Genomic DNA, 14733 nt, shown 5'->3' with positions numbered 1-14733 from the left:
ACCAGTTTTAGTTATAGGGTTGTTAGCAAATGCTAAAGCCTAACCATCATCCTCCAATTTCCGGTCTCCATTGTTCTTGTCTCTCGACCAGTTAACATGTGAATGAAGAAATTACAACTGAAATTCGCAGGATTTTCACTGGAAGCAAGTTCGATTATCACAGGAACCAGAAAAGAAAATTCTGGTGTCCCAAACACGACAAGTCTGATGGTTCAACTTGAGATGTCCTCCTAGCACTACTATCGCTACTAATATTTATCCATTATGAATGCTAATATTCACTAATTCACAGTAAAACATGCTCATTATCTCAAAAGCATGGCGATTTTGTCCCTAAGCACCGTTCACATCCCTCCTAATACCATTATTGTTTTATGATAACTCTTGATACTTTTGTGTATATGGGTGGTCACAATTTTTAGAATTAGATGCATGTATTCTGAAACTGTACGTATCTATTTAAGAATGAGAGGGTACTTACCTACATTTTCGTAGTCGTATACAGAATAGGACATGAAGATTTTCAATGGGTAGATACTAAATCTTTGGCAATTTTCAATCCAACTTAGAAAATGGAGACCATCTACAATTCTACACTGCCGAGATGTTGGATTCATTTTCACGGGAGAAAACTGATTAAATTCAAACCGGCTGCTCCGTCAATAAATGAGATTCCCCGGAAACCATGCTAAATTTTCTTGCACTCTCCATTTGCACGCCAGTCCCGACTCCTGACTATATCAGGTTCCGATACCGGTGCACCACTGAGCACCACCATCCATGGCCAGCATCCTCAGCAAAGTGTCCAGCGTCGTGGCCGCCTGCGCCCGCCGCGTCATGCGCGCCACACGACGCCTCCTCCGCCCGCGGCCGCTCCGCCGGAGCGGCAGCCTCTGCCTCGGCAGGCAGCTCGTGCCGGCCGACGGTGGCAGCAACGGCACCGGAGCCGGCGATACCGAGGAGGACGGTCAGGGCCTGTGGCGCCGGGCGATCCTGATGGGAGAGCGATGCGAGCCGCTCGACTTCCCCGGCGCCATCCACTACGACAGCCTCGGCCGGCGGCTCCAAGCGCCCCGCAGCGGCAGCGGCAAGGAGGCGGCGGCCGCACTGTTCTGCCGCTCGTCGGACGCCGTCGACGAGGCCGTCACGACGACAAAGAAAGCTAGATATGCCTAGCTGGGTACCGACACTGGTGCCTGCGACGTCATGCATGTTACCGTAGTGGCGTTCTTGATCGGTCGATCCTTTGGCGTGCATGTGTTTGCTTGTGTAACCTCCTTCAATTTTTTCTTTCACAATGGCGTCATATTATGTCCTCCAGTTTATGCTGTACAAATTCATCATGCTAATTACGCATGGAACAAGCAGTAGGTCTTTTTTTTTTTTTGAGAAAACCCCTGACTAAAATATTCACCATGATGTTGTGGCAGTATCAAAACTGAGTCAAAGAAAATAAGTAACTTTCTTTTTATCAAGCCAAAATTTTATCTAGTCAGAATTGCGCGGTCGTTTCACCTGGCCGAATTTTGCCCAGGTTTGCTATATAAAAAATTGGTTTGTCAATCTTTTTCAAGGCAGGGACAAGTTTTAACCCAAACCAAATGGAGGCCAAATTTCACGGATTTGGTCAGAATTTGGCTTGACACAGTAAGAAATGAGCCAAAAACGCACTCGTCCTTAGCTAAAAGTGGCATTTGATTTGCGTGTTTGCTACCTCTGTACTGGCTGAAGTACATGGACGAGGTGCGCGCGAACTCAACACGCACGCTACGAAACAGGCTGAAGTCAAGCTTGAGGCTCGACGAGCTCAGAAGGCAACCGGCAACCAGTTCGTCTGTTAGAGATCCATGGTACACTGCAACATTAAATTATTATCTGTACGGGTGTAAAGGCAGGTTCAGACAAGGGCGGACGAACCAATATATAAGCCTTGACATTCGAAGAGTTTTATTCAACAACAAAAGGACACCGTAAATGCTTGAACAGGACAACGTCATGATTTTTCGGAAATTTCTGCGCCAAATGTACTGATCAACTGATATCGTACCAGCTGATGGCCTAAAATTCAGAATCTGTTTCTGATTTGAGTTCTACAATTCGTTGTCAAATGCCGTCTAAACTCAGCATTCCGGCGAGAGATATATTTTGTACAAGGTCTAGTAAATTTCCATTGCGCTGATGATACGAACAATACACCCTGCATTTAACCGCTTCCATCGAGCTGCCCATGGGAGAGGAGGTGTGCCAGATATTGCTGAAAAACACAGAAAAAGTAGATATCAAAATTGCATCACATGTGGGAAAGATATATTCAAAACGAACATATGAACTTGGGTGTTTCCCTCTGATAAAATACAAATTACGGGTAACTGCTTACAGCATGGTAGGCATACGGTGGTTTCCCTTGCCGGTCAAAATGCTTCACCATGATGGAGAATTCTATCAGATCCCAGTCGTCTATATCGAAACAGTTACCTAATGCAGCCTTGTAAAGCTGTAAACCACCAAATGAAATCAGATATAATCCCTCCGACGTAAGTGAGCAACTGCGAACATGAATGATAATACCAACTGGAACATAGATTGATAACAAGACGTATTCGGTTTCCGTACCTTTGCAGTGTCAGTTAGTAGCTCAGTACCAGCAGGGTAGGAAGCATAATACTGGTCGGTTCTTGAGATCCCAGCCCTTGTGCTGCAATAAGCTCAAACAGAGAATACCGGCAGATGAGAACAAGTTATGAGGTTATGCAAGTGTAAATAAAGGTGATTCTGATTCAGCAGTGACATACGTATTGCTTGTGTAAGCATAGGTAATGAGGGCAGTGAAGCAGTAGAATCCAGCATAGGACACCATACGCCGAAACTGTATCTTTAAGATCTCCTTACATTGATAAAAAAATATTCATCTCACTGCAGCCTGATGCTGGTTTTAGGGTGGGGGGGGGGCTTCAGTTAGACACAAACATAGCTCTACTGAACAGCCAGCTGATACAAAACTGCAGATAGTATAATCTTGAAAGTAATTCCAAGAAATCAGCAAAAGATTCAGGATCTTAAACTGATTCTACTGAATCCCATGGTGCTAATGACAAATTAGCAAACAAAATTACAAAGGCGGAACATTTGCATCTCCAATTCCCCATGAAGCATGGGAAGCAAAGCAACAATATGAGCATGGTTTCTTCAGAAGGTTGCAGGATATTACATAGGCATGCAAGAAAAAGCGAGGACCCCGTCACCAAAATAATGTCAGCGATTGTTGTCCATTACTTAGACCAGATGCTTACAGGTTGCGCAAATGGTGATGACACTACATGGTGTGCAGATTTTAGTTTACCATCTTGCAACAAAACCTACAGCCGTGCGCACACTGCACCGGTGATGAGCTCCCAAGACACTGTTGATTCGCGTTCGTTACTCTTGGAGCTTAGAGCTCATAGATGGCTAGGTATCACCCTGAGAGCACTCAAGCTTGTGGAGTGCCTCGAAAAATTTATGTAGGTCATTCTCACCTCCACAAGGAAAGAGGAAGCTTTGAGTAAGCCTAAACTCGATCTTCCTGGTTGCTTGGTGAGGATAAGAGTTGAAAGAGATCCGGCTCTTTGTGATCACCTCAACAGAGATGTAAGATCATTTGATTTGAATTTTGGGAAACAAATTCTTGTCTCATTTACTTTCTTGCATACTTACTCGTTCTAGTTGATCTTTAGGGCAATTTGTCCGATCTATTTGTTTGCGAGTTTGTAGTTGCAGGTGGTTCGTGAAATTATCTTTAAGCTTCCTTTGAAACATGTGTTAACCCTTAGATTCAATTATACTTGCTTAGGTGTTCTTAGTTTTTTATTTCCTGTTCCATTCGGACTATCCGAGTTGAGCTCGGAACATCCAGACCTCAGAGTCCCTGGATTGACCCAGAGTATCCGGAATCAGTAATCCGCTGTGAAGTTTTAATTTTCAGGAAACGTCTATTCACCCCCCTCCCCTCTAGGTGACATCACGTTCGTTCATTCACACACACACACACACACACACACACACACACACACACACACACACATATATATATATATGCATACATACACACGTTCATTCAAGAACACCAGAGTTATCCAGGTTCAGACCCCCCTAGGGTAATAGCCCTACATCTTGTGTATTCTTCTCCGTCCTTTCTGTTTACAGAAGATATCCCCCTTTATATTTCAGGGGGTAGAAGTCTTATAAATAATCATTACAAGTATGCATGTGCTATGCCTACCCTGGGTCTCTGCGGCACCCTTCCCATCCATCAGCCGCACCCCCGTTTATCGCACCCGAAGCGCCTGTCCTATCGCAGGCTTCTCACGTGCACCTGTTGCGCCCCTGCCACATATGCAAGCCCGTCCCGCAACAATTAATGTTTGCAGGATGGGATACGATAACTCTACATCGACCATGCCACCTCAGTCGGAGTGAACTGCCTGGGGAAGGAAAACGGCGTGAGTAGCGGTATTAAATGAGGTTTGACTGGCCTAGACGAGTACTTGCCCTGCGACTAGTAAGGACTGGTCGCGAGGAATCCTGCGAAGGCCTTGGTCGTGGTCGGCTGGTCGCGCTAGCGTCGACTGGTCATGCAGGGTCATGGACCAAAGAACAAAAGTGGATACTACCAAAAATTGACCGTTGCGGGCCATCCGGTAGGGGACCCCTATATTCTTTACATGGACAACAATATATCCTCTAGAGTCTAAATAGTCCGCTCTAACTAACCGTTTGTCTAAGGATAAAAAGTTGTACTAATAGTGAGCTTCATGCCCAAAGCACTGTTCAAGCTCTGCCAAAAGATCTTCCAAATGTAATACCCAAAAATGTACAAATCCAATTATTGACCATGGGACCCGTGAGGAGTGCGATTTTTTACTTTTTGATCCATTGCTCGGATGGACGATCGGAGACCTCGGATGTGTAGATCTCGTCGAGATGATTCCATTTTACTATCTAACGTCCTATTTGGACACTCGATGAATCTGTAGCGAGCCTAATGAATCTAGATAGTTGGATGAATTTTTTTTAAAAAAAGAGAGAGGATAAGCCTGGGGGATCGATCACCACCCCGATTGCCACCCATTTTGCCTAACACCACCCATTATGCCCAACACCACCCGCCCCACTCTAACCATATACCCCGCCACCTCCGTCGCCAACCCGGCCCGCCTCCGGTCCTCACTGGCGTCACTACCGTCGGTCGGTGTGTAGTCAGCCGGCAAGGAGCATGAGAGCCGGCGTGGGAAAATGGCCAAGGGAACAAAGAGGAAAGAAGGAAGAAGAAGGAGGAAGGACAAGAAGAAGAGTGACCTAACTAGAGGGTGGTTCCGTCCATCGTCGTGCTAGTCAAGTGGTAGATGCTTTTCTGTAGGTTTTAGAAGTGGTGTATGTGGGTTTATCGGTGTAGGAAGCGTGTTTTTGTTGTGTGTTGTTGCTGTGTTTGATTCTAATTATGCACTTGTTCAGGTGGTGCCACTTTGGGACGCAACTAGTTCCCGTCTTTGTTGTCGATGAAGACAAGTGAATGTAGTGGATGGCTACGCTTTAACTCATTATTTGGTTGCCTCCATCCTTTTGATTGCATTACATACAATTAACCTAATAAAATAAATGTGATGCTTGTTACCCTATCGTTTACCTTCCTGAAGTTTACTTGATTCTTGACTTATGAAGTGCAGGAAGCGAGTTTATTCGCTTTGTAGTTGTTCATTTATCATAGTATGTAATTCTAGAAGTATTATAAATATCTTGGAAGTTATGTTTTTTTTATGCATGGAGCATGTCATCTTGCATTGGATATTTTTTCACCGTCTTATGACCGTGACTGTACTAGTACAACACTATATGTACTTGTGGAGAGGTACGGCGCACACCCTTACATTGCTCGTGGAGGGGTAAGGGTGAGGAAGAGCATGTCTTATACATACATATGCACTCATATGGATGTCTATACTTTAATTGTATCTATGTCGTTCTTATATTGCAAGGAAAGACGTTATTACTATTTTGGATATTATTACTATTATGAGTTCATAGCTAGCAGGTGATAGCATGTGAATGTTGTTGTATTGTCGGGCTTAATTATGGTTTTCAGATAATATTAACCTATTTAGCATATTATCTTTGTTAAAAATGATTGTTCAATCAATTGTAGCTAAATAACTTGTTAAAGCAATTCGCTTACTGAGATTTTCGAATCTCTCTTGCTTCTTTTTCTAAGTGTGCCTTGAGGTGATGGCAAGTATACGGGATGGGTATCTACGTGTTGTTTGCACAATCACCTCTACCTTATGGTTTAGACTTGTTGGGTTGTCAGTTGGTGACTCTTAACCTTTTGATGTATGGTTGACTCATTGTGACTTGGATATATGATCTAGGCATATCTCTCATTTGCTAGGATATTATATGTTGCTAGTACGATAATCTATAAATTGTTCTCTTTCTGTGTGTTGATGCCAATTATACCTCTAGTTTCAAAGGAGATACTGCCGAATTTTTTTAAGGTTCAATGATCTTGTAGTTTGGTTTAGTAACACTCCGAGGTTGTGATGGTCCCTAGGATGTTACAAGTGTGCACCATCAAATTCTTTTATTTTGCTGGTTCAAGCACAATTTCAGGAGAAAGAGCGTAGCTCGGTTGGCAAAACTGATTGGTTGCCAGTACGCTCTCCTACGTTCGAGCCTAGGTCGGTGCAGATGCTCACCTCCTTTCCTAAGAGTATGCGGGAGAAGCTCCCCTCCCGTTGCCAAAACAAAATACACACAATTTCAGACGAGATCTCACAAGCTACTGTATTGTATTCAACGGAAGAATTGCAAGATCAATGATTCAAATGGGCAGCGGTTTTTTGTACAAATTGATACCGTAGAGATTGGCCTACAAATCTTTTATGCTCTCAAGTCTCAGTTCTGACATCATTGGACGTTCCATCTGAACATATCACTAAGGCTCCGACATTAACCTGTAAACTCAGAGGATCCTCTTCCATCGCCAAGACAGCCTTTTAAACAAGATATTGTGGAATTTCATTTTACTGACGATACCAATATCACAATTCCATAACCTAGGGACTACAGTAGAGGCTCTCAAATGTAAACTAAAACACATCGTGCATCTAACCACTTCCATCAAGCTGCCCATGGGAGAGAAGGTGTGCCATATATTGCTGAAAAACAAAGTACTGGTAGATAGAAAAGGTGTTTTCGCCATATACGTATTGACATGTAAGAACAAGAAGCGAGGATTCTGTAACCATTAAAGAGAAGTATTCAGCAGTTATATACGTATTGCTTGTGTGAGCATAGGTAATGAGGGTAGTGAAGCAGTAGAATCCAGGATAGGACGCCATACGCCGAAACTTCTGGATCTTTAATATCTCCTTGCACTGATATAAGCTGTCCATCTCACAGCAGCTTGACTCTGAAGTTAGGAGAAAGAAAGAAGCATCAATTCATCGACAAAGTTCTACACAATAGACAGCTGGTAGAAAAATGTCATCTGCTGCAGTCAGCAAAAGTTTCAGCATATTAAAGTGTTTGTCGGCCTCTAAAACCACACGTCGTAAGGTGAGTACCGATGGACATATTCGGTGGAAAAATTTGAGAAAGGAAAAATGCACAGCAACATGTAGGCATATTTTCTTGAGCAGATAACCGAATACAACATCAGCATGCAAATAATAGTCAAAGATCATGTAACACGTGAACACTATGATCGTCAACCCGCATCATGCTAGATTCTTAGAGAATGCAAAGTGGCGGTAACATGCCAACACTAACAAACAGAACTTTGGTCGGAAAAAAAAAACAAACCTACGGAAATGTTTCGATACGGATTGAAGACTACAAAATCATTCGAGGCCACGCATAAAAGACGACGGATTGAATAATGTTTCTGCTATCTCAACAACAAAACAAAATCCAAACGTTGGCAAAGACCCGGACAGAACCACAATGACAGTTCAGTCAGGCATTTTCACATACACCTACCCTGCGTGCTCACCAAGACTGGGCACACCAGACAGACATTGCCACAAGGTGTACATCCGCACCACAGAATGCGTAAAGAAACCCCAGGAAAGGTAAGATCACGCCACGAGACGAAATTCCACGAAGCTAACAAGTAATAATCGCATGCTTCTACTTTCTACTCAGAAAAGAAAACCGACAGCAGGAGATGAGGACAGGAAGCAGGGGAAGGAGACTACGCATAAAGCACCCCCAGCCACCCCCCCCCCCCCCCCGGCGTATCAGGTCTGCAGCCTCGCAGGCCGCCACTGCACCGCCGCCGCCGGTTTCGTGGTCCTCAGCTCGTCGAGGACGGGGAGGAGCGATACAGAAAAATTGCACAGGGGAGGGGGAGAATCGGAGAACGAACTAACGTTAAACGAGCCTAACGAAATGGAGTGGGCTCTAGAGTTCGTTCGCGCTCGTTTAAGTTGGGCCAGGCCTATGTGTATCTAGTAGTTTATGGGCTATATTTCTCTTTTGCGGTTTTCTGAATCTTTGGACTACGGTAGTGCTGCCATCGCGCGTAAGCTTGAGAAAAATAGGGGATAGCATTCAAATATAGAGGGGCAAAAGAGGGTTCCAAATAGGTTTCATTTGGAACACAGGAATTTCACATGCAATGGTTCAATTTCGGAGTCAGAAAGATTCCCACTTTCAAACGATGTCTCAGATTTCGTGAAGAATAAGTTGAGAAATAGTTTACTCGGCAAAGACAGAGTTTAGAAATAGTATGGACAATCAATTTCTAATTGATTGTATACACAATTTTACCGAGCACAAAATTTTCTTCATGGTTACCGATTATCAAGTAAACAAGCGCTTCCAATATTTTCTTAAAGTTTAGTGGTGATCTAATGACATCAAAAAAAAGAAGAAGAAAAGTAATGGCATCGAGAGCAACATATTTTTGCCATATTTTAGTGACGACCATGACTACGGAATCTGCAAACCTATGGGCTGAAGGTGCCAATCATAAGCTAGACGCGTTCATGAAGTTGTATAACGCGGGATTGCCCATCAGGTAGATGGTGACCCACATATTGGTGCGTACGATGTAGGAGTACAACAACATAATTTGTTGATCGATTCCCTATGAGTCGTGCAAAGATTGAACAAGTATAATTTTATTTTTGTTATCATTGTTTGCAGCAAAAAGAGCGGGTCCGCCAATTTTGCGTTCCAACATCATATTGATGTTATACCTACCATATCATGTGAACTTGCTGAGGAACTTTAATTTTTGTTATCGAGAAACGTTGCTTCTGAATTTAGATCTGTTGCAGCTGTTGTTGTGTGTGTCTTATATGCTACTCGTGTCATTGAATCCGCAACACGATTACTCATTTTTCTTTGTTTTGCATTCATCAAAAGGTAAAACACACAATTTAGCCTAACTCGCTTGTGCATTTGTCCCAATCTGCAGCACACTGGTTTTGCATGATCGGCAAACTTTCTTAAAAGTTGTTATGAAGTTGCTGTTGCACTCCAATCGACTTAAAGTGAGTAGTACACAGATAACTGCTTTGAAAAAAAAAAGTGAGTAGCACAGAATCTACATATAGAGCTAAGGGACTGTTTGTTTTCGCTACAGATTATAGAAAGCAGTTTTTAAAAGCTGAAGTGAAAACAAACAACAGCTTCTAGAGTTTAGATTTCACAATCTGCTTGCTGGATTGACACAATCCTATAATCCGGTAGAGAACAGCTTCTCTCAGCTTTTGCTTTGTAAAAAGACCAAAATATTCATCCAAGTTGGATGGTATTTACCCACCATTGCCATTACAATCTCATAACAAAATGTGTTTTTGTTTCTCTCTCTCTGACTCGTCTCTCTCTCCGTCGGCCCGCAGCTGCCTCCCCGCACGGCCCGCTGCCGTCGAAGAGAGAGAGAGATCGGCCTCCTCTTCCTCCCCTCCGGCCTCCTCTTCTCGACGATGAGGGGCGGGTGGTGGTGTTCGCGGCCACCGAGATGGGCCTATCGGGCGCCATCCCGGAGGATTCCGTCGGTAAGCTTGGGCAGCTACAGCTCTTCAACCTCAGTGACAACCACCTCACCGCACTACCCAATGACCTGTGAGAGCTCGGCGCATCGCTGCTCGCGCTCAACCTCTCCGATAACACCATCAGCAATGTGCTCCCCAACAACGTCGGCAACTTCGCGCGCTTCCAGACGCTCAACGTCTCCCACAATGCCTTCACCGGCACGTTGCTGCATGCACTTGGTTCCCTCGCTGGATTGCAGGTGCTCAACGCCAGCCACAAAAGGCGTTAATTTGATGGGATCCAACACCTACTTGTGCCGACTCAACATGTCCATGGTGTCTGTGGCTGGGAAGGGGCTACCTCGAGGCGGCCATTGGTGGTAGCGATGTGGAGGGTGGAGAGGCGGTCATAGAGCGTGGCGCTGCAGGCGAGGGAAGGGTAGTCGACGAGGAGCGCGCCTAGGGCGTCAAGGTCCCTGAGCTGCGCCGCGCGGAAGTAGTCATGCTCGTCGTCGGTGTGGGTGCAGCTGACGTCGTGCCCCATGGCTGCCCCTCCACCGACTACTCCCGCCGCTGCGGCTACGGCTCCTTCGACCCGACTCCACTCATCGCCTACAAAGTGTTGGGAGGTGGGTGCCAGGTGTCAAAGAGTGGAATGGGGAAAGAGAGCCGGACGGAGAGAGTGGAGAGAGCTCATGACAAGTGGGCCCTATCTGACTTCTAACTTTTCACAATCTAGATAGCCAAACAACTCTTAAAGCTTTTGGTTCTCTAACTTTTTACAATCTAGTTTTTCACAATCTATAATCTAAAAACTATTTTTCACAATCTCCAGCTAAAACAAATATACCTGAATATAGCTATCGGTAGACGTAAGCACATAAGCTTCCCATGCACCGTTATCACGCAGCAGATATAGAACGTGACACGTGCAAGACCGCAGTAATACATGAGCTGAGAAACAGTTGATGAAACGCAGCTGCGAGGTACAAGTGCAAAATTTGCCTAGTGTAGGCCAAGTGGAGGAGAGGTAACCATGCATACTGCTCTGGTCATTTTCAACCGGAGACCAACTTCCCAAATTGCTCTCCGCGCTCCACACGCCTCTTCTCCCATTCGATAGCGACAAGTCCTCCTTGGCATCGCTATCCCCTCCGGCTCGTAGGTGAGACCTCTGACCACCAAAGAGGAGTCCCCGTCTCCTTTTCGCCAACTTTTGCGGTGAAAGAGAGAGAAGCCGCAGCGGTCTCAGTCTCCACGCAAAAGATGGGCAGAACAAACTAGATGGTCTAATTTTGAGGATTAGAGGTAGTAAAGTGACATGATTGTAATTTATCTCAGGAAACTATACCACATGGGTATTATATTGTTCTTTGACAGGACGCGCTGGACGAAACTAGCAGTTGAGCATTCATCGTCCGGAAGGAGGAAAACTACGACTCTTTAGAGGACAAGCAAGGCAAAACAACGGGTAAAGTCTTGTCGACTTCTCCACGGTGGCCGGCGATGATGATGCCATAGCTGCTTATCTCTCGATGCTGACGGAGACGTTGCCGCCGCCGACGTTGCTGGAGACGACGGTGGGCAGCTCCACGTTCTTCTCCTTCTTGGGGGTCGACTTGTAGTAGCAGGCGTAGAGGATCAGCTGGACGAGGCCGAAGAACGCGCCGAGGCCGTTGGGGATCTACATGCACGAGATATTCATTTAGCACGTACGTTTCGAGAGATATCTGGTTGGGTTCAACAGTTGAACTCGTGTATGGATACTGACCGTGACGTAGAGGTCGAAGCGGATGAGGGCGTAGGCCGTCCAGCAGACGCCGTTGAGGAAGCTCACCAGCGACAGGAAGAAGGGCATGTACTCAACGCTCTTGGTCGTAATCACTTTCCTCTGCACAATATCAGTACAAACATGCCATGCAGCAGTTAGATCGATCTAAAAACAACAAGAATATACAACATATATGTGAGTGCGTGGTATATATTTTTCACTATTTTCCAATCAGAGTGTAAAACACATAGTAGGCAATGGTGAACTCTAGCTACTGCACCTTCCTCTTCACTTCAAGGTACCGGTAAGGACACATGTACTTGGTTCATCCAAGAACACTTTTTTTTAAGAACCGGGCCTTTCTTTGGAGGCCAGACTGAGGCGTGGGTTTAGGGACCATCCAAGAACACTAGATCCGAAATCTATCTATCACACCTGAAACTTGCAGCACCTAAGCGGCACACAACCACTTAAATGCGCACGTTTGTGATGCAACGGTGATGATCGATTCCTTTCATTCCAGACCCGTCACTCAACAACACACTTGTTTGGTGAGAGGAACAGAACAAAGTTTGGTTGGCTAATCCGATGTACAACGAAAACACACCCTCTATGGAATGCAAGTACCAGATGAATAAGTAGACAACACGTAGGGACCGGCTGTGGTATCTTTTCAGGTAGAGAAGATGACCTTTTTGACAGAACATCGAACAGCATTTTCACAATTATCATGAGGTGTCCAGGAACAGACAGAAAATTTGACTTTAGCAGGCGCACGTTGATTTGTACCAGGAACAAGAGATAAGTTCACAGATTCGACACGATGGTTAAAACAGGGGCATTCCATGAGACATTCTAAACGAAATTTGGTTTTCCCATCTGTTCTTCCAAAATTTGGTTTCCCATCTGTTCACAAATAACGAAGATATGAATGCTGCTAATAGACAAATAATGCCTCAACTACAACATGATGAGTCACTTGCCCTGAGTAGGCTGCAAAATCCTTAACAGATCCACTCGTGTCTACATCATGCAACAAACTCTAAATGTGATGGCAACCCCAGACTAGTTAGTAATTAATTACATCTAGCTAATAGTGGCAGTGGTCACGCGGCAGAACATACATAACCTGGAGAAGATGCCTAACCTTCCCTTACATGTTCCAGAAAAACAACTCAATCTAATCTAAACAGTAGAACCCCGTGAACACAAAACCAAGCCAATCACTGACAAGTAGGTCCACCAAATCCTTGCTGGGCCCATCAGCCAGTGACCATGCGCACCAAATTAACCTATCAGGCACGCATCCACACAACACCAACAACATCACCGCCGCCTCCAACCAAATTAGGCAGGCACACCTCGATCTCTCCCCCCAACAGTATTAGTTCTAACTTCTATCCATATTGATTAATTAGCTTAACCATCCACCGACATGTGGGCCCCAAAAAATTAACCATGCAGATAACCACTCGCAGTTTACCTAATTAATGCATCTGATCTCCCCACACTGGCGAGATCGTCCACTCAATTAGCAGCAAAAATCATGCACGCGGCGGCGGACTCAAACGCAACGCACCAAGCCGCACAAGAGATGGGGGGTCAAGGGCGTTGGATTGATGCGTACGTACCATGACGGTGAGCGGGGAGGCGTACATCGCCGAGCCAAAGATGACGCAGAGGATGCCGACGATCATGGAGCGCTTCTCGTGGGTGTGCGCGGCCAGGAGCACCGAGAGCACCACGATGACCATGAACGCCGCCTCAATGCCCAGGACGCCGAGCATCTTCAACTGCACACGCGAGCAAACGCAGAGGCATGAGTTAAACACGGCGGATCAAACTCGAAATTAGAACAGATCGATCGGGAAAAGAAACGGGGGAGCGAGGGGAAATCGCATGATATGCAGGGTCAGGTGACGCACGCGCTTCTTGTTGGTGGAGTAGAGGAAGAAGATGATGAGGTAGGCGCCCTCGATGACAAGCCCGATGCCGTTGATGGTGACGACGAGGATGCTGTTGGGGTGGACAATGGGGAGGCCGTAGAAGACCCAGAGCATGCAGTTGATCAGCGTCGCCAGGTAGGGGTCCGGCTTGAACTCCTCCACGTCCTTATTCTTGCAGATCCGCAAGAACGTCGGCCTGCACACCCACACGCACACAAATGCAGGCAGCGCCGCCTCCTCATCAGTACAAACAAAACCCTAGCCAAAACCGCCAAACTTCTCGAAGTCGAAGCAGAGAGAGATCAGAGATACGAGGCGGCGGCGCAGGCGGCTTACACAGGGGAGAGGAAGAGGCCGAAGGAGATGACATTGCCTGCAACCAGAGCGAAACCACACGTCAGCCACCGACCCAGCGCAATCGAACCAAACCCAGCGGCCGATCGACCGATCCAGACGCTTCTAGACGGTCCCGGTCGAACCGAGCCGTGCGGTAGAGCACCACGCAGCACGTACCGATGATGCCGACGACGCTGCGGGCTGCGTCGGGGGAGATCATCTTGCTCGCCGCGGGGGAGTGGGGGGAGTAGGCTGCTGGAGATTGGGTGGGATTATCTAGGGACTAGACAAGGATTTCTACGCGGCGATCGAGAATGGCCGAAGCGATTGGGGATTTCGGGGAGGCAGTTCACCTTATATAGGCGTGCAGCGCGTGAGGGGTGCCCGCTGCGAGTCCTGGTCGCCCGGCGCTGGGGATCCACCGCGTCTCGGCTGGCGCTGGCGGCGCGCGTGCTTATCCTGCCCGATTAGCGTAACCCCCTTATTAGTATTACCGTCGGGTGTTTATCACGGCGGGATGCAGCGTGGGGCGGGCGATGTTGGGCCCACATGGCAGTGGCTGAGGATGGTGTAAATGCGCTCGAGGATATCTAAAGAGATATTCACACGTCGAGATCTTTTGACAGCGTACGTGTTTAGCCGGCTGCAATTAAGCAACCTTGGT

General features: G+C 46.3%; 3 protein-coding genes across 3 annotated transcripts; 1 reads left to right on the top strand and 2 right to left on the bottom strand.

Moving 5' to 3' along the window:
* The first annotated feature begins 780 nt into the window (after positions 1-780).
* On the top strand, positions 781-1176 carry LOC133904735 (uncharacterized). Its single transcript, XM_062346252.1, has one exon. It carries the CDS (start codon positions 781-783, stop codon positions 1174-1176), a length of 396 nt encoding a protein of 131 aa, XP_062202236.1.
* Positions 1177-2135: 959 nt separating this feature from the next.
* Positions 2136-2890, bottom strand: LOC133909974 (uncharacterized). Its single transcript, XM_062352499.1, has 4 exons — positions 2793-2890; positions 2614-2695; positions 2378-2494; positions 2136-2254 (listed from the first exon to the last, which is right to left on the bottom strand). Exons 1-4 carry the CDS (start codon positions 2855-2857, stop codon positions 2204-2206), a joined length of 315 nt encoding a protein of 104 aa, XP_062208483.1. The 5' UTR covers positions 2858-2890; the 3' UTR covers positions 2136-2203.
* Positions 2891-10927: 8037 nt separating this feature from the next.
* LOC133906628 (bidirectional sugar transporter SWEET6a-like) lies at positions 10928-14499 on the bottom strand. The gene is made up of 6 exons (XM_062348585.1): positions 14247-14499; positions 14070-14106; positions 13713-13929; positions 13419-13580; positions 11788-11907; positions 10928-11700 (listed from the first exon to the last, which is right to left on the bottom strand). The coding sequence occupies exons 1-6, from the start codon at positions 14287-14289 to the stop codon at positions 11542-11544; spliced, it is 738 nt and encodes a 245-aa protein (XP_062204569.1). The 5' UTR covers positions 14290-14499; the 3' UTR covers positions 10928-11541.
* Between the last annotated feature and the right edge of the window lie 234 nt (positions 14500-14733).

The sequence above is a fragment of the Phragmites australis genome, chromosome 2 (assembly GCF_958298935.1).
Source record: "Phragmites australis chromosome 2, lpPhrAust1.1, whole genome shotgun sequence".
Lineage (NCBI taxonomy): Eukaryota > Viridiplantae > Streptophyta > Magnoliopsida > Poales > Poaceae > Phragmites > Phragmites australis.
Note: the sequence above shows the minus strand (reverse complement) of the source record. Positions and strands in the feature narration are given on the sequence as shown.

What these genes read in the sequence shown, in the direction of transcription:
- LOC133904735 (XM_062346252.1), top strand. Translation starts at nt 781, where the DNA reads ATGGCCAGCATCCTCAGCAAAGTGTCCAGCGTCGTGGCCGCCTGCGCC.
- LOC133909974 (XM_062352499.1), bottom strand. Translation starts at nt 2,857, where the DNA reads ATGGTGTCCTATGCTGGATTCTACTGCTTCACTGCCCTCATTACCTAT. An exon ending in TATGCTTACACAAGCAATAC is followed by an intron (nt 2,696 to 2,792) that starts GTATGTCACTGC and finishes AGCTTATTGCAG; the next exon opens with CACAAGGGCTGGGATCTCAA. An exon ending in CACCGTATGCCTACCATGCT is followed by an intron (nt 2,255 to 2,377) that starts GTAAGCAGTTAC and finishes TGTGTTTTTCAG; the next exon opens with CAATATCTGGCACACCTCCT.
- LOC133906628 (XM_062348585.1), bottom strand. Translation starts at nt 14,289, where the DNA reads ATGATCTCCCCCGACGCAGCCCGCAGCGTCGTCGGCATCATCG. An exon ending in ACTCCACCAACAAGAAGCGC is followed by an intron (nt 13,581 to 13,712) that starts GTGCGTCACCTG and finishes TCGCGTGTGCAG; the next exon opens with TTGAAGATGCTCGGCGTCCT. An exon ending in CCTCCCCGCTCACCGTCATG is followed by an intron (nt 11,908 to 13,418) that starts GTACGTACGCAT and finishes GATATTGTGCAG; the next exon opens with AGGAAAGTGATTACGACCAA.